The sequence below is a fragment of the Cygnus atratus genome, chromosome 1, assembly GCF_013377495.2.
Source record: "Cygnus atratus isolate AKBS03 ecotype Queensland, Australia chromosome 1, CAtr_DNAZoo_HiC_assembly, whole genome shotgun sequence".
Classification (NCBI taxonomy): domain Eukaryota; kingdom Metazoa; phylum Chordata; class Aves; order Anseriformes; family Anatidae; genus Cygnus; species Cygnus atratus.
The window spans coordinates 153,941,908-153,960,856 of NC_066362.1; the positions used below are offsets into that span (position 1 = coordinate 153,941,908).

Here is an 18,949-nt window from a genome sequence, read left to right on the forward strand (position 1 = left end):
TTGTTCTCATCTCCTCCTTACGTTCAGCATAGTCTTAATTTTCAATTAGCACTCTTCTTACGTGTTTGTGATGATCACAGTTACCATGGCTGCAAAGAAAGGAGTCCATCTTATGCTCTCTTATTGCTAGAGCTTTAAAAAAACCTCAATAGGACTGCATCAGAGGAAAAGGGAACCTGCTAATTTCTATTTAACTCTCCCAATTCTGTGACTCACGGGTTTATTGCTGATTTATATTTCCATAGACTAACAGAGCATACAGCAAGTTAGACATGAAGAACTGGGAAGTATAGTAGAAGCGAATTAATGAAAATCAATACTTTAGAAGACTACACTGCACTGATAATAAAGCTCATGTGGTTTACAGAATTAGACTAATTTCACTGTTTCATATAAAAAAATTAGACAACAGTTTCAATGAAGTGTTCCCTCAAGTGTGCAGTTTAAAAGATTACCTTCCTAATTTAATCAAACTAGCAATAAATAATAATGAATAATTATTAATGATATTACAGACACCAGCAAGGGAGAAAGCGTGCCTTGATAAGAACTTCTAAAGGTCCCCTTTCAATCCCTCATACATAAAGCAGAGAGGCCACACACCAGGTATTATTACCTGGTACCTTGAGAGGCAGACATCACAGAAACGTCTAGGTTGGAAGAGACCTCCCAAATCACCGAGTCCAACCTCTGACCTAGCACTAACAAGTCCTCCACTAAAGCATATCACTAAGATCTACATCTACACGTCTTCTGAAGACCTCCAGGGATGGTGACTCGACCACTTCCCTGGGCAACCCATTCCAATGCCTAACAACCCTTTCAGTAAAAAAGTTCTTCCTAATATCAACTAGGGCCACGTGTCTGCAACGTGAGATATGCAGTACTTCCCATCGAGTTTTAAACATCTAGTCCAAACCAGCCCCTCCAGTCTTCCTTTGTAGCCACCGAAAGGAAGAGCTGCCCCTCCAGAGGAAAATTCATCAGGTCTCAGCCATGTCTCCGCCCCTGCGAAGGACTGGCTGTACTACTCTGCTCCTCCCCACTGTCTACAGAGGCAGCCTAATGGCACTTGCTCAGACTTGAGACCAGCTCTTCCATGGCATCCCAATTTAGACATCTAACGTCATTTCTCTCTCCTTTTTGTCCTCAATAAATGTTGGTTGAAGCTCTATAGCCTCTGAAGGAAAGCCAAGTTCCCAAGGTAGAACTAAACACATCAACTGTGAGGACAGAGAGGTCAGAGATAAAAGACCGTTCCTTACAAAAAGATTGTGCACCATTCCGTTACCTTCTCCTGTAACGGCCGTTTTTGGAAGGCACAGAAAATAACCCAAATTGCATGTACAGGGTACAGCAATAAGACTCCTGTGAAATGTTTGCTGGGTATGCTACTGATGTTAGAGCTTCCATGTGAACCTAACGGCATCCTGAGAGAAGTCACAATGTTCTAATTATATTATTTGCAACACTGAGCTGAAAACTACGTTAATATGAGTTTAATTTAAGACCATATCAACTGCATACTCTTCTCCATATCCTCACTGTCCAGAAAGCAACTGTTGTAAGAGGGAAAGCTGCGCGTTAGTGTTAGAAACTAACGGCACTATTCTGTAAACACTTAGGTAATATTTCAACAGAACATCTCACATCCTCTAAATTAAAACGTGTAAATGACTGAAAAAAATGAAAGTTTTGTAGTGCCTTTATTTTTTTTTAAAGTAACATCATTCAAAAGAATAGCTTTGATTCCAAATATAACAAAGAGTTTGATAAAGATTTTTGAACTCCACATCAGCATCCAATACACAGACAAACAACTTTTCACACTGAAGTACCTAGGCTGGACCGAGGACACATCACATCATAAGTCCCATAGAGGTCTCCCATAGGTCCAGCGACCTCAAAATTAGAGTTGGTGCTTGGGCTTGAGGAGTTCAAGTTGCTGGGCCACGGTGGCAGCTTCTGCCCTGAGTTCCTTCTTGGGATACAAGATTTCAGAACTCAAACACCAGAAAATGAAAAAAGCCAAGATCAGGTTTCTGCGATATCCCAATGAGATCTTACAGATGTAAGACATCTGTAAGCACACTGCTCATGAAGGACAATAAATCCAGGGTGAAGTAGGGCTTCACGCACTTCCTCAAATCCTTAGGACCGTTCCCTCCCTTATTTTTTCCACGGACTCTTCTACAAACCTGTGTTAAAAGTTAGGACTTTATCTAACGTACAACAAAATAGCAAATAAAATACTTGAGAACACTAAACAAGATTAAACAAGGCTTTCACTTATTTAATCTTTACTTATGCTACACAATCACCAGCACTCTAAGAACCACGATTTCAGAATGCAGAGATTTACATCCTGAATTGCTTATCCTTTCTTTGTGGTTAAAGATCAGTTACATATACTGAGAGCTGAAAGAAGAGATTATATTAATGCCTTGCTATGAAGAAAAGAATAGAATCATCCTCACCACATATTCAAATGTATTACACAAGAGCTCAAACACCTGGGTACCAAATTCATCATTTGGTTTGTCCTGTTGCCCCCTCCCAGCCACAAAGAAAATCCAGTGTCGTATACCTAACCAATTCAGCCTGATTTCCTGGCTCCACTGCTGGAAGGCTGAAGAGAAAACCTAAGCTAATTAGGGAAGTCTAATGCCTAAAATACATTCAGAAGCTCTAACGGATGACTAAAAAATCTGTATGCTCTACTTTAGGGTCATATGCTAGTTCCTTCCTTATTTTAGGCACACGGTCACCTCACGCTCAATTTTCAGTTCATACGTTAAAAAAGACCTAGACATATGCCTCTAATAGTACAGTGCTCCAGCAAAGTATTTTAGGCTTGATTCCAACTTTACCAGGAGCAAAGACATTCGCAGCAGAGCCACTCCATACTTCAGGGTTATCTGATAGTTCATTTTAAAACTCCTTGAAAAAAAATGAAGTCAAGCTACACAACTGTAAAGAGAAAGCAATGATAAAAAGAAAAAGATGTCTGCCCAGAACAGCATATAATACAACAAGAAGGAGCAAGTATTAGAATGATACGACCAATAAGTATTCACAGCACTTCCCTCACTTATGTGAAGATGAATCCAGAAAGCCCAAGTAAGATGCCATACTAACCAAAGCATTCCCTAACTAAACCAAAAAAATTAAGAAAACACTTTAGCTGTAACTGTTGAAGTGTCACTAGTTGTCTTTTTCTTCAATCAAAATAATTACTAACCAACAACTGAATAATTGCCATGACCTGCTTTGTAAATCAACTCAAAGTTATCAATTAATATAATCATGTTTTCTACCTAAAAGTATAAAAATTACTACTTCACTTTTACCACCCATTTGCAATCTTTGGCACTGAATTTAACACTTGGTTATTCACTTACTACTACTCTTCATGACAAAGGAAAAGAAGAGAGGATGCCAGGGACAGGTAAAGTATCCTCAGACATTTCTGTATTACTCTTCCTCCTCCCCTCCTTGGTTTCCTTTACAATTTTATTGAATATTCCTTGCCGCTGTACTGTTGCCACAAAGCTATTTTGCCCTTGAAGACATCCACAGCATTTCTCTTCCACTAGCACATGAAGCCATACGTTCTATTTATCCCCAGCTGAACATCTTTCATAAAATTGTATGAGTTGCCTTAACAGCACCCTGCAAGTGCAGCCTGAGTCCCCAGCGCTCAACATTACATCATCGTGGCTGGAATCACGCCAAACGTGCGGAGCTCTGTGGTACTGGAGGGCCCGTTATCGTCTTTGATGCTTACATCAAGTCATCTTGTTGTTCAACAACAGCAACCAGCTATCTTGGTGATAAACTGGACCAGGGAAAATGAGCCCGCGGGCGTCATGGACTATGTGTTTTTACAAGAGCCAAAACAACGTGTGAGTGGTGCTGATAAAAACGTACAGTCTGCAGACTCATAAAAATTAAGATGGGCAGTAAAATGAAAGAACATTGTGTTATCTGGAAAACTATATAACTTGAAAAAAAGGAAAGACTTTTTTTCCCCTCAAGTATTTTACATAAATTGAAACTGCAATCATTACAGCGTTAAAGTTTAAGAGAGAATTGATCTGCTACCTTGTTACTGCACATGTTCAGAGTCTGTCATACAAATAACGACAGGACCTAACTCTAGCCTGGAAACGTGACTTCATGGTAAATGAGTGGGAACAAAGCCCGAAACTTAGTGAATCGCCTACAGCTATCCTGTATGCTGAGAGACTGCCGTCGGACAACTTTCCCATTTCAAAACAGAAAAGATTTTTTTCCAAGACCGGACACAAGCTAACACGAAGAGAAGCAGCGCACACAGAAGCCTACAGCCCGTGTCACCGGGGATATTTATTCACACGGCGATTTTTTCCCCACGACAACCTTCCAGCTCCCCAAAGCAGCAGGCGACGGGCACTCAACCATCTCACCTGCTGCCCTGAAATGAGGGGAAAAAAGAGGTTTTGAGGGCTGTCAGATACCAATTACAAGGCTGCGGAGGCACTCGTGTATACACAGGAGGGTTTCGGTGATGGTTGTGCTTTTATTTTAAAAAATAAAGTTTCTAAAGATGCGTAGCTGAGAGAAACTCGCGCAGAAGCGGGCAGGGCTCGGTCCCTGGCACAAGTTCGGGAACAAAACGCACGCCTCCTTACGGGGAGCGAACGGGACGGCGGACCCCGGACACGTAACCCTCAATTATTTATTAATTTATTATTTACTAGCCGCTCCGCTTTCACCGACGGGCGCTTCCCGCCCAAACGCCGTGAGGTGAAAGTGAGGGGGGGTCCGTGCGGGGCCCCTCCCCCCGCTAACGGCCGGGCGCGCGCCGTTTAACGGCCGCTGCTTCGCGCCCCCTGTCCCCCCCCCCCCCCCCCCCCGCGGCTGACCTGAGGGTGCGGTTGCCGGCGCAGCCCCGGCGCTCCATGGCGGCGGGCACGCAGCTGGTGAGCTCGGTCCAGTCGGCGTGCAGCCCGCAGCTCCAGCCGGTGGAGAAGCGGGAGAAGAGCCAGGTGTCCTTGTCGCCGCCCGGGCGGTGGCAGGCGCACTTCTTCTGCCCGGCGCGGCAGTAGCAGGGCTGCTCCAGGCGGATGTTGCGCACCAGGTGCCGCCCGAAGGTGGTGCCGCCCGTCTTCTGGATGTGCAGGAAGACGATCACGTCGCGGCCCCGCATGTCGAAGCGCACCCGGCGGCACAGCTCCCCCCGCGCGAACGGGAACTTGGGCACCAGCCGCGGCAGCGCCGCCGCCGCCTCCTCCGCCTCCTCCTCGTCCGCCGGGTCCCCTCCGCGGCGGGCGGCGGAGGCCGGCGGGCGGCGGGGGCAGGCGGCGCCGGGGCAGGCGGGCGACACGTACTGGTAGACGATGAGCAGGAAGAGCAGCGTCAGCAGCGGCGGCAGCAGCCACCTGTTGAAGCGCTCGTCCATGGCGACGCGCGGGGCACGGCGCGGCGCGGTGCAGCGCGGGCTCAGGCGCTGCCGGCCGCTGCCAGGGCGGACGTCCCGCCCGGCTCCCCTCGCTCGGCGGCCGGCGGCATGCTGCTCGCCGCCCCGGGCTCGGCTCGGCTCAGCCCGGCCCGGCCATGCCCCGCTCCGCGCTCCCCGGCCGGCAGCAGCGGGCGCCCGACTCTCGGCGCCCGCAGCCCCGCGCTGCCGAGCGGCGCCGGCAACTCTCCAGCCCAAACGCGCCGCTCTGCCCCCCGCGGGGCGGGGCGCCGCGCAGCCGCCCACCAATCCGGGCACGCGGCCGGCCGAGCAGCCAATGGGCGGGCCCGGCACGCCGGCTCTGCCGCCAATGGGAGCGGGGGGGAGAGTAAAGGAGGAGGGAGAGGGAGCCGCTCCTCGCTCCCCTCCAGGTGCCGGGCGGAGACCAATAGCGCGCGGGGGGTCGGCGGAGCCAGCCAATGAGGAGGCGGGGGCGGGGCGGAAGGCAGCCAATGAGGGGGGAAAGGGGGCTCCGCCAGGTGAGCGGGGCGCCCGGGCCGTGAGGCGAGGCTCGGCCCGGAGCCCCCCAACGGTCCCGCCCGGCCCCGCACGTTCAACGGCCCGTTGGTGCTGAGGCGCCTCGGGCGCTGCGGGCGTTTCCTTGCCAAAACCACTGCTTTGTCCGCGCCCAGCTCTCCGGGTTTTGTAAAAGTCTGTTACAAGCACCTCCCATCCAAATCCGAGCCTTGTACGGCCCCTGGGTTATGGCGCATTAACATGCAAAGCACGTCGTGCTCGGGCTGATTGCTCATCCAAGCTATTTAATCACAGAATGTCTTCCTTTACTCCATTTATTCATTAGATGCCTGGCAGCGCTAGGGCAACTTTCTTAGTTTCAACCAACCAACTCTGGAAGACCTCTTAACAACAGAGCAGTACATCCCCGTGGGACTACTTAACTCTAAAACTATAAAAACCGATAAAACCTCTGTATTTTACGATGAAGATTTTTATACAGAAAGCAGGAATATTTAGACTCTTGAAAGAGAACGTCAGCTCCTATTAAAACTTGTGAGAAATATTGCAAAGTGCTAGAAAACAGCCTAAACTAAAGGAGATAAAACTCTGGAAGCTGGAAAATGTTCATAAAGTTGCTGCTACAACGCCATCCGTCACCTGACTTCAAACATACGCACGTACCACACACACATATCACACACACATACACTTTTCCAGGATCCCACGACACTGTTAAGGTATTAGGCTGGTAAAAGCCTCTGGATCTTACCGAGACATCAAGAGAGATGGACTTCTCTCTGCAGGAAACTTTGCAGAGAACGCCATGGATTATCTGGTGAAATTCACCCCTAGCAAGGGGTGATAGCGAGCCTGTCCCACAGATAGGTGAATATTTATAAATACAAGGTACAGCAGCGTTTTGTTCTCACCTTTAGCCTGTTCATTACCCAACAAGCAAACATCAAAACAGAGAAGCAACATTAAGTATAGCCTTGTTTCTGTAACAGAATAGCACTAGGATGGCTTCTGTTGGTAACAGTGTATTTGAAATAAAATCACCGCTAAAGGATTTAGACTGAAGTATCTCTCATAGTGCTTTTAGTAAGATACAGAAGTGCTATGACAATTTAAGATTTTCTCAATAAATACCAGATTGTTGACACAGTACCTTCATCTCCGTGAAAAGGTGAATTTACTAAACAGGGAAAGTGAATTACAGTTACATTTAAAGTTCTTATTTATTTAAACTTGCACAACACAGTTACTGATTTGTGAAGACCAGAAAAAATCCATATCTATATATATATATTTTTATTGGACAGAAAGGATGTACAGGAGAAGAACATTTATAATGAGGTTTAGATGAGAAACTTGACCTTTAAAAAACTGTCTTATTTCTGAAACTGGAAAAAAGTATGCGCAGGCCCACAGAAATGAATGTGCTTATGCAGCTCTCAAGGACAGCCTTTTACTTATAAACTTTAATATTCCTAATGGTGTTTTGCAGATCGTGCTTGCTGTAGAGCTAAAACCCACAGTACTTCCAGCCACCACCTAGTTCTTCACAACTGCACACAGTGCTGTTTACACCGTAACCATTACACCATAAGCTGTACTGCCAGTGAGGGCAAAGGTTTGGGGAGCATTCGGGGTCTCCAGCAGGTGTCTGCCTGGCACTGCACTCAGCGGGTGCTGAGTGTCCCTACAAAGAGAATGTAGTGTTCCTATTTGGTAGTATTTTATGTTCTCCTTAGAGATGTACGTGCTATGGTGCAAGGCCCTGTGGGACTGAACTTCACTAAAATTAGTTAGGTTCTTTCAAAGTCAATGGCTGTAGTTCATCAGCCCCAGTGAAGCAATAATAAGGGTCATTTTGAATCCAGTCGTGTTTCCATTGATTTAATGGGAACATAGCTGAGTTCAAAACAAAGCCCTAAAAGACTGCAAACACTGTTCAGTCCCAACATTTTTCCCTTTAAAATATAACTCAGCTGTAAGTCTCCAACAAGAGTTTACTTATAAGGAAAATCAAAAGTTAGTTACAAGCTAGTTTTCAGGTACTCTGAATAAAGTTTCCATGGATTTCAAAACAAAACAATTACAAGTAAGATTTAAGGTTCTCTTATTTCTTACATAATAATTCTCCAAGATCCTGTGCTGTCAGAGTATAGCTCAGAGTTCACCAAGTATTCAAATAAGAGAATTCTGAAATGATCTACTCCTCATAGCAATTTCAGGTAGACCACCTGAAAAAAACAAAACACCTGTTAAAAACAGCATGCAATCTCTACTGTCATCTCTACCATATGACATGTGAAAATACACGCACAAAACTGTATTAAAATTCCAACACACTACGCCTCTTCTGCTTGGCACTTCCCAGGTAGCACACAGCAGACTTTCTGAGTTGCTAAAAATAAAAATTGGCATGCTTACCGTTTATTTTAGGAATCGATATAACATTTGCTAGTCTGAACCAACGGGCATGTGAAATAGTGTCAGTGCCAACATCAAGTTTGGTACAAAATGCATGACTAAGAAAATGATATTACGAAGCAAAGGTACAAAAGTATGATTTCATTCAGCAATTACCTGTCTGACAAGGTTAACATCTAATAATCTATTAATGCAAAATTGAAGTGACACTTACGTCACGTTGGTTTCTTTCAGTTATTTATCACTGCCTGACCTGAAATGTTTCAACACTTGTAGCCAGTTGAGATTTCCCATAAAACAATTTTTCATTGTTCAGCAAGTCCCAGGTCTCTCCCTTTTCACAAGGATGTAAACTGTAAAACTGTAATAGCTAAATTAATAGACTCATGCTAACTTCATTCATCTCTTTGGGATTAATTTGTTCCAAGGTTTATAGTATAAACCTCCCTTATTTTTTGTCAGATTAAATTTTATTCTTTGCAGTTACTGAACCTTCTATTTCAATGGCACATTAAATGCTGTATTCTTCCTTTTAAAGTAATTTATGCATTATACTGTCACCGGCTCACCATCTTGTAATTCTTGCAACTCATCACGACACGTTAATTTTTACTTCTCATGCTTGCTGTTCTTTTTATGTAGGTAATAACTTTCTTAAACCTATGACCCCCCTTTTTTTTCCTTTAGTCAGATATAGACAACAAAGAAGCAGCAACATTTGAGGTCCAGCAGAGATCATAATGCAAAAGATGTGAGTTAAAATATGTTCTTCAGTTACTTTCATACATTGTCCTGGGTGTGATATAGTATCAGTTCACTATTCCTTTATTATATATACTATGCTGATGCTTCATAGTCTCAAATGTTTCATGTGTGCCAGTCCATATGCAAATACCTCTGAAAGTCATTCTTTACACACTGCTGCTTGTTTTCCTCATGAGATAAATGACCAGCCGTATTCTGCTTTGAATATTGGTAATTCCACCTGTGTAAGGCACTGATCTAGGGCAACAGGAACATCCAGCATTCTACTCGGTGCCCTTTTGTTTACAACCATCACTCAGCAGTTTAAAATTGCTCATAGAAAAATTAATATATATATACAGTTACAGTTGTTGGGAAGATAGCTTCCCAGAAAAAAAAAAAAAAAAAAAACATTTCTGAAAACTTTGAGCTAGATCTTTTTAGATAAATGCCAAAGCTTAGCTGTGTATAGGTAGACGTCCTTTCTACCGAGTAGACATGGTTGTCTTTTGCTCTTGCACCACTACAGCCCATCCCTAGATTCACAGTGGGCATCAGCAAATGAAACAGCACCTGGGATCACTCCTGGGCATTGCAACATGGTCATTTAGCAGAGTAAAGAAGGACAAATGCTCTAACTAGGTTTTGGCATGTGAATTAGCACTCTCCCAAACAACCCCTGGACATAGTTTGGGAGTCAAACCATTACAGAAAACATTTCCAACCAGCACTCAGTCACCAAGAGCACCACTGCAAGTTAAGCTGTGTCACAGTATATGGCCTCCATATCCAAGAAAGTTCCTGAGCATGTTTAATTTACTCATGTAGACTCCACCACCAGAGCATTTGCAGTTCTTATTTTAAGGAAAGAAAAACTGTGTTCTCTCTTGCCTTTAGGACTGTGGCATCAGCATTACAAAACTCAGGTTAAAGTTCCCATATGTTTTCTAGCAGAGAAAATCTCTGGCATGTAGGACCATGTAAGGGGCTTACCAGAGTTCACTGCCTGGAGAACAGGATGGCCACAAGGCACAAACAATGGCGACCCTTGCTGGAATCCAAGTGTAATCAGAACTATAGCAAGGATGATGTGAGGTGTGACCACTGCCTGAAAACTGGCTAACAGAGAGCCTCTGGCTGATTTTGCCATTCAAGAAGATGTGTGCAGCTTCATGATAAGGCCAGATAAGAGTTGTTGAGTGGGAAGCGACTTGAGTGAGGCTGCAACTACTCCAGCAATTTGAGGTTGCAATATCAAATGACTAGCAGCAAATGCGGGTCCTGGAGCAAAGGGAGAAGGCAAAGAGTATGAAATGTAAAGTGTTTTCTTGTAATCCCAAAGAAACTAAACATAGAGTTGTTTGTGTATGCTCTTTATGACAACTGGCATCTGCAACACAAAGACATCATTTAACAGGACAGACAAAGAAAACTGCTCTCCCATTTCTGTCCTGTGCAGAGAAAAACCTAGACCTACTTACGCACATTCCTTGCAGTCTCCAGCCTTTGAATACTGCAATATTTATGATGTAAACTCTAGAGTAGCTAAAAGAGCAGCTTTTGTGGACTAATTACAGATCAAAGGCATTTGATCCATACCACATCCGCTTATATTTTTCTAGATTCAGGTACAAGTAGAAGTGCTAGAGACTCAGTCACTGACAATCATGTGAAGGATATCTCTATTACATTTGAATATGGCCTTTTGTTTTTCCCCACAAAGAGCAGCCTAACAGCATCCAGTACATTCCCCTTTCTCAAGACTGTGATGTCCAAGTCAACGTCTCAGTTCCCAGACTGCAACTCCATCCCCAAAACTGACTCTGACCAATCAGAGGCAATCAGTGCAGGGAGAGACCCGTCTCTTCTGCAACTTCCTTCTGCCTAACAGAAACTAACAAATATCCCTATTAGTATTCCTTCCAAGACCCCAAATTTTCTCATACAGTATAGGAGTTGCAAGACTGTGTAACACTGCCACCTGGTGATACGCATCATAGCAGCATTTTTGTCCTCTCGCCACACAAAACCCTCTTCCTTCATTTCAGGTGATATTAATCTGCCAGTCCCCATCAACCACAATTTATCCCACTATCAGTTTATCTTGTGCACTTCTGCTTTTGTCTAGAAGCCAAACCACCCCTCTTGCCCTTTGCAAAGTCATTCTGGACATATCTTGTCTTTTCCTTCAAGATTGACTTTTATATTTACTATGGACAACTACAGCCTAACTTTATCCAAATCTGCATCCCAGCTTTGTTTGAAGAGTAAAACTGTAATGTCTGCTGAGAAATAAATCTGAAGTAAATCTGAAGTAGTATTACAATTGATCCACTAGACTTCCCCTCCAACCTATTTTTTGGTTCATCTTTTAGCCTTTGGGATGTGATGTTAAAAAAAAAAAAAAGGAAAAAAAAAAAGCTCCAATAGCAACAACAAAAAGTCTTCCAGGAAGTCTCCGCCTCCAAAATGGAAAAAATTATTTCTGTAATATTTGATCTCAGACTCTTTCATCTCTTTCATCTGATCTTCGTGGGATACAGGTGGAAAATGAAGAAAAGCATTGCAAGCGGTAGATCAGGCTCAACTTTCAGCACCCCTATCTGGCTTTCACAGCTGTCTGCAAGTCTGAACCTTTCTTTTATAACCGACCTCCAACTCTTTACTGGAAATCACAGCAAGTTCAGAACTGTTATCGCTTTCTGGGTTGCCACTACTTCTTCTTAGACCTTTCTTGGATTCATTTCAGCAAACTGACCTGAATACTTTGAAGTCTGAATTCACAAACCACACATTGTTTATGTGCCTCTCCAGGAGTTTTCAGACCTTTCTAAGGACTCCAACTCCTGCTAGGGGATTTTTTTTTTTTTTTTTTAACTCTTATTCACCTAGTCTAGTTCTATAAGCACCTGAGTTACTAGTCCCTCTTCGGTCTAGCTGGAATACCACTTCAATGTTTTCTCCTTAGTATCTCCTGTTCAAGCAAATTGCTTACTCAACCATAAAATTGTGCCAACCCTACACACTTGGAGGAGGCATTATTTCAACAGTGCTGTTCATCATGAAGAAATGTTTTAGAATCGGGATAGTTTCCAAGAAGTAAACAATGTATTCACATTTTTGCTTAGAACTTCTGTTTTTCTTGAGGTCCAATTCTCAGCGTTCTATCAGATAAACAGACTCACAGCAGGGTTGCATAGCCTTCACAAAGTACAAAAAAGTAAGCTTTTTCCAATTAACTTAGTTTTCCTTCTAGGTTCATTCTAATAACTTGAAGGCATGCGATCAGCGATTCTTCTGTAACACAGATTTGATTTTATTGTTGGTTTATGTGTGTGTGTGTATTCATAAAATGTATGAATGGTAATCGTTCTCTAATTTGTGCTATCAAAGTCACTAAAATACTGCTTCTATTATCAGTTAAAAGTTTAGTTGGACTCCCAAAATTTTTGAGATGAATTTAGGTTTAATTAAGAAGAGATGTAAGTTAACTCACAGCCGGGGCTACAGTGGAATTTCTCCTGTTACCTCAAATCTGGCCAATCTACAAAACTTACAACGCAGAAGTTATTAGTACTGTAGGTGTCAGGTTAGATACTCATACTCAGTTTGAGGTCCTGATTTGAGACACCTGTTTCCAGCACTAATTTATTGCATTTTATGATTTCGGATTGAAATATGCTGGGAAAACCAGTTACCAGAAGAACTGGGAGTTTTAACCTACAACAGCAAATTGTGGCACAAAATATAAGATGAGTAATTCCTCTAGCCCTTAAAATAGCAAGGAAGGATCTGTTTGTTGGCTCTGCAGTCTAAGACAAACTAAAGACTAGCTAAAAAACACTAGAAGGAAGAAAAATCATTCAACACAGATAGGTTAGAGATGAAAACTGTAAATTCAGACGGAGAACTGACATGAAGATTGTTCAAGTGTTATTTCAGATTAAAAATGGCAAAAATCAAGGTAGTAGTTCTCAGGCTGTCCGAAGAAGAGATCAAAACACAGGTTGGTCAAAGCAGCTAGTTTGGACCTGAAGCTGAAGTGTTTCAGTGAGGAGATGCATGTCCATACAAACAACTAGCATTGCACATACGTTTCTGGCAAAAGAAAAAGCTAAAATAGAGCAGGAATTATACTGGTAAGAGAAGATAAAAGTAGCCTACAGCAGCATAGTCACATTGAGGCCTACAGATTACTGATGGTGAGTGAAATATCAGAATTTGATCTATTAAACAATTACACTTGTGCATGGCTATGTCCAAGCATAACTGGGAACTAGCAGGCATTGAAACATTTTAAATTGATGTTTATAACAAAAATCATGTGCTGTACAGCCATTTTATTTAAATACAGTTCTTTTTTTTTTTTATAATTATAATCACTTCTCCCAACTGTTAAGAAATAGTGGGATGAAACTTGTCCAGAGATTTTAGAACTGCATTCCTTTAAGAAAGTGTTCAAGAACCACAGGTTTATTTAAAAAAAAAAAAAAAAGGAAACAAATGGAGAAGATGGAAGCTTGTACTTTCTTTAGGACTTTTAGAAAGACTCTTTAGGAGAAGGAGTCTGGGACCTCCAGTAGGCAAGATCTTATTTTTTTTTCCTACGTATCATACAGTAGACCTATTATTTCATCGTAATCCTTTCAAGAGGCCTGAGTGTACCAGCCTATTAAAATATAATACATTGTTTATGATAACTGTCAGAGGTAGTTATCAGAATTATAGTACTAACAGCAGATTAACAAATGTAAATAACCAGTACAGAAGCCATATGTTTGATTTAACCTCAGTTAGTCTAGGAAGTTATAATCAAGGAATACTGGAAAACAGAAACAAAGCCAGGTTTTCCTGTCAGAAACCTAGTTTGATCACAAACCAAGGGATAAATATATTTTTTCATTAATTTACAATGAGATATTACTTATATGTTTACCATATATATGTGTGTATAATCTTAGAAGTTAGCCATCTATCCATACGCATGATCATTTTATTTTAACAACAAAGATATTACAAAGAGCTCTACATCCAGATAGCATACATCCAGTATTAATAATCTTGCTGCCTTCTTTTTCATTGCCTTGAGTTTTCAGTGTCCCATTGTCTGGAACCACACATCACTGCTCTAGCAGCACAGGTAGGAGGTGAAAAAATCTGCAGAACTGGCTCTTACCTCAAGCTGCACTGAGTTTGCATGGCTGGGAATCCTTTTGCTAACAGAAAGATACAGGAGAAGCAGAAGCTAGCACATTAGAGGTTAAACAATTTGCATTTTGTTAATAACACTTCATTTTTGCCCCCAAAGTTTATCTACATTAAAATATTCTAAATGTAGTGTGTTTCTGTAAGTCTAATTATATGCGGTATGTGAAAACATATTTGATAATCACATTGCTAATTACGTGCAATCACTTCAATACACAGGTGCAAAGCTCCAGAAATCTGCATATATACAGCTATTAACCGCAACCTTGCAGGTTCAGTGACCAGTTATTTCACTGAGACTGGACTTATTTGGATTTTTGAGTGGCTAGTGCCATTTGAACTACAGAAATGTGCTAGCCTGATACAAATCTGTGATTGAATTTATATGTGCATGTTTTAGTGCTAAAAAAAATGTAATTCCTGACTGTCCCACATTTTATGAACTTATTAAAGTACACATTTTATAATTTATTTATGGATATACCACACTAATGTCAGAGATGTGGGAATAATAAATTTTATCTTTCTTCTGGGAGTTTTAATTCTCACAATGTTCATTTAATGTATGTTTGGCTGGAATATCATATATACGTGTATGTGAATGTGTCTTTTCCAGTTTGGATTAAACTTAAGGGACCTTCTTAATGGTTTAATAATAGAAGGTAATAAGACTTGAGCAATAAATCCATTTTCATTATACGCGTAATAGCTTGTGGCTGCACTTTTTCCTTCTCTTTCATTTATGTATAACTTATTTTTTACATTGATTTTTAAAGCTGTCTTGACAATGGATTGTAATTAGCTTTGCATATAAATCATAAAAATTGAAAATTTTATATACTCAGATAAATTGAAAAGGACATAAAATGTTAATTTACATTATTGAAAAGTAATATTTCTATGTTCCCTGTAAATATATTCAGTATAAGTTATTGAAAGGAATGGGTTTACATGACTTGTCCATAAGTTGTTTTTTTTTTCAGATTTGGGAAGTGAGATGAAATGAGCCCTGAGAGATGAGAAACCTGGCTGCTAGTTTGCTATTGTCATTACCAGAATGATGGAACAAGGAAAAGGGACATAGCAAAATCTGAAAAGCAGCACTGGAATTTGTTCCAATGGAAACAAACCCATTGCATTTCACACAATAATGCGTGACTAGTTCTGTTTCGCTTTAGTTACACCAAGCTTTAATTAAAATACATCGCACTTAAGGGTCACAGAATAATTTAGGTTGAAAGAGCACGCTTGAGGTCATCTTGTTCTACTTCTGCATAGAGCAGGACCAACTTCAGAGTGACCTCAGGTTGCTCAGCGCCATAGCCAGTCAGGAGCCACAGAGCCACGTGAAAGCCCGGGTGTCACCCTAAGTGTCGCTGCAGGCAGAGCTGGCCCCAGGGAGATAGAGCAGAGTTTACCTCTCTGGGAGCATGCCAAAGGCAATTTGGTTGAGGACTCGTGGGCTAATTTTCCAACTTAGCTCATGCTTTCTTATGTACCTCCTCCGGGCAAGGATTTAGTGCTTGGTTTACTGAGCTGACTAAAAGGGAAAAATCACTGATATACCTTATTGTACAGGTACTTTAAATTTTCCACCTCGCATGTAGCAGCAGCACATTTTGATTCATAAATGATAGGTCTATAAGTCAAATACAACTCCTTTATTTCTGGAAATACTATCTTTTTTCAGGAAATGCACCTGTACTATCACGCTGAAATCCTTTTTGCAGTTGTTTTTTTTAATGTATTCAGAATTATTCTGAGGCACTTTTTTTGTACCCATCAAATAATGAAGTAATGTAAAAATACTTAACTTGCTACTTTTTATATAAACAACTTCTACCTGCCAAAGTTATAATCTCCCATACATTTCCATGTAGCAAACTACTTTTAAAACACAAGAGTGTGGCTATTATTTGAATCAGTAACAATGGTTATTTAATAGCCTTACAGAACACTTTTAGTTATTTTTTATATTACTGGTGCATCACCTGTGTATCATTTTCAGGCCATGTAGCACCATTTGAGAATCATTGGGTTGGAGATGGTGAATACAAGAGAAAGCGTGATGTTTTCAGTGCACTTTCAGTAGGTGGCTAATTGGTTTAAAAAAAATTGAAAATCCAAGTAATTGGATCCAACTGGAACGCTGACATTAATTTACCCTTTCACCGGTTGTTCATACTATCTTTGAGATAGATCTCAAAGAATCAACATGAAACAAAAACAAAACTTCCTTTCAGTTCTTGATTTTCCTACATTATTTGGAGTTAGGTCATTATTCTTAGGCAGAAGATGACAGAAGAATTTCTCCTTGAACTGCATGATGTGCCCAAGACTAAACTTACCCTGTTTGTACACACATCATCCCTGCCCCACATTCGGAACCACAAAAACAATAGATGTCTTCTAAGATTCACCTGGAGTGTCTGCTACTTTATCCAGCTTTCAGATATTTAATTGAATTCAATCATTTTATTGTTTAAATACTAAGGTCCAATGCAGATCCATCCCACATCAACTCGCTCAGTTTTTTAGTATTAGTCACTGTTGCAGTAAGATTGTGCCTGCAGGTTGTCTGCTGACATCTTTTCTAAAAATCACATATAGTACACAGACCTGCATCCCTGTCAAATTTATCAATATAGCTTAGACAAACAAAAGCGTATTATTAAAATGCTATATATGACCTATCCTAGGGATTACGAACATGTCCGTAACCACTTAAAAAGGTTTCCACTAAAACCCCACAGCATTCTACATACGATATTGTACTTTCCTTTCCTTGAGTACATACACAAATTCACAAGTTGCAATTAGGGAAAATGGGAAAAATGCTCGTGTTCAACACCTGAAAACCTCAGGGTTCTCTAAAGAATAGAATAATTGTGGGAGCACCCCAGTTAATAACATCAGAAGTGCCAACTCATGTTACGTGATAAACTTGGTTCAGCAAGCTGAGATCTGGCATAGTCAGACTGAGAAAAGCCTGCCGTGCTAAAGACAAGCTCTATTTTTATTCATTGCTACTGCTAGTTGCCCAGGTGTGGCATGGTAGGAGCCAGCATGGTTCAGAAATCAGTGCAACCACACCGTCCTGCTGGCACAACACCACAGTGCCACTGCTTACTGCAAAAGCTGCATTTCCCATTATGGCCAAATTTTACTGTTCTCCACGAAGCCACACAAGCGTACCCACAGGTTCATAGGAAGTTGGCTCATCTAACCCAGGAGGTATATCCTTTATGGTTCTGAGGTGGGTCGCAAGAAGTTGTAACCTCTATACTTATTTTACAAAGCAAAATTTTGCTTCCATCTCTTTTTTAAATGGAAGTCCAAAAGAGAAGGATCCTGAAGAGAACCGTTTACTGTCACTGCAGCTGCATGTGTAGGCACATAGCAAAGCAGCATAAATTTTGATTGCCCTAGTTGCCACTGAGCAGCTTCTTTGAGCTGTTGAAACCAGGCTCATGCTACTCCCACATCCATTTTTCTTTCACCTGCTTTTCCCTGCCAATCAAAATGAAGAGCTAACAGACTATAAAATATATTTTGTGTTAGTACATAATACCACCACACAGAGATACACTAATTGCATAATTCAGGTTGGTCTTTACTTCTAACGGAATGGACAAAAAGTGCTTCAGTGCAGCATACTTAATCTCACCAGGGAAACATCTCAAACACCTGCTCTGACCATAATGACATAGGAACAACACTGACAGGTAAAAGGATGCCAGCAGCTACTGCCCAGAAGGCTGACAATTAATAAATAGATAACAGGCTTACCTTTTGACTGGTGTTTGTCATTTGTGTTCCTCCAAGTTAGGGAAAAAGGGAGTCCTTCAGCGCAAAAATTGTTTTCAACCTGTAAAAGAGAAAAAAAAAAAAAGTTTTATTTTCAGCTAACTGAATACACTGATGAAGCTCAACTTATTTTCACTTATTGCTACTATTTCTATTAAATAGACATAGCTCACTATGAATAATACTATAAAACATTTGCATCTTACAGAGAAGCATTCATTAATCACTTCCTCTATTCACACTGAAACAGCTATGATAATCAATTCTTATTTACACAGCTGTGATATGAATAATTTTAAAATTTTGCTGTAATTCTTTTTCTGTTCTGCTGAAAAACGGTTTCAGAGAACCGAGGGTCTTTCTCATACATATGGAATGTACGTACAGGAATGTTCAAGTGTTATTTGCAATACTTAATTACATAACACTGCTGTAGAAATGAAGATTAAGTCCGCTCTCCATCTTCTAGGTTTGCACACTGCTTAAGAGATTAAAATCTGCCTTTGTGCACTTATAAAGAAATAGATTTCTAAAAAGCGTACATTGGCTCTGAGGCCAGAATGTAGCTTAAGTACCAAAGGAAAAGGAAGACAGATAGGTATACAGATGTATATACATAAATATTCCCTTTATAAGGAAGGTGATGCTCTGTTACGACACAGTATTTATTTCTGAAGAGCAGTCGGAACTGCATCTTGATCAAGCAATGGATCACGTTGCCCAGAGAGGTTGCGCAGGTGCCATCCTTGGAGATGGCACTAAGACTCGAGTGGACAAAGATCTCAGCGACCTGCT

The 18,949-nt window shown here is 41.4% G+C and overlaps 1 protein-coding gene across 1 annotated transcript in view; it reads right to left on the reverse strand.

Annotated features, from left to right (window-relative positions):
* Nucleotides 1–5,443, reverse strand: part of HS6ST3 (heparan sulfate 6-O-sulfotransferase 3) — a 316,546-nt gene extending 311,103 nt beyond the window's left edge. The window contains exon 1 of the mRNA XM_035557033.1: nucleotides 4,908–5,443. Within this exon, the coding sequence (XP_035412926.1) occupies nucleotides 4,908–5,443 (536 nt within the window). The remainder of the gene's footprint in view (nucleotides 1–4,907) is intronic.
* Nucleotides 5,444–18,949: the final 13,506 nt, after the last annotated feature.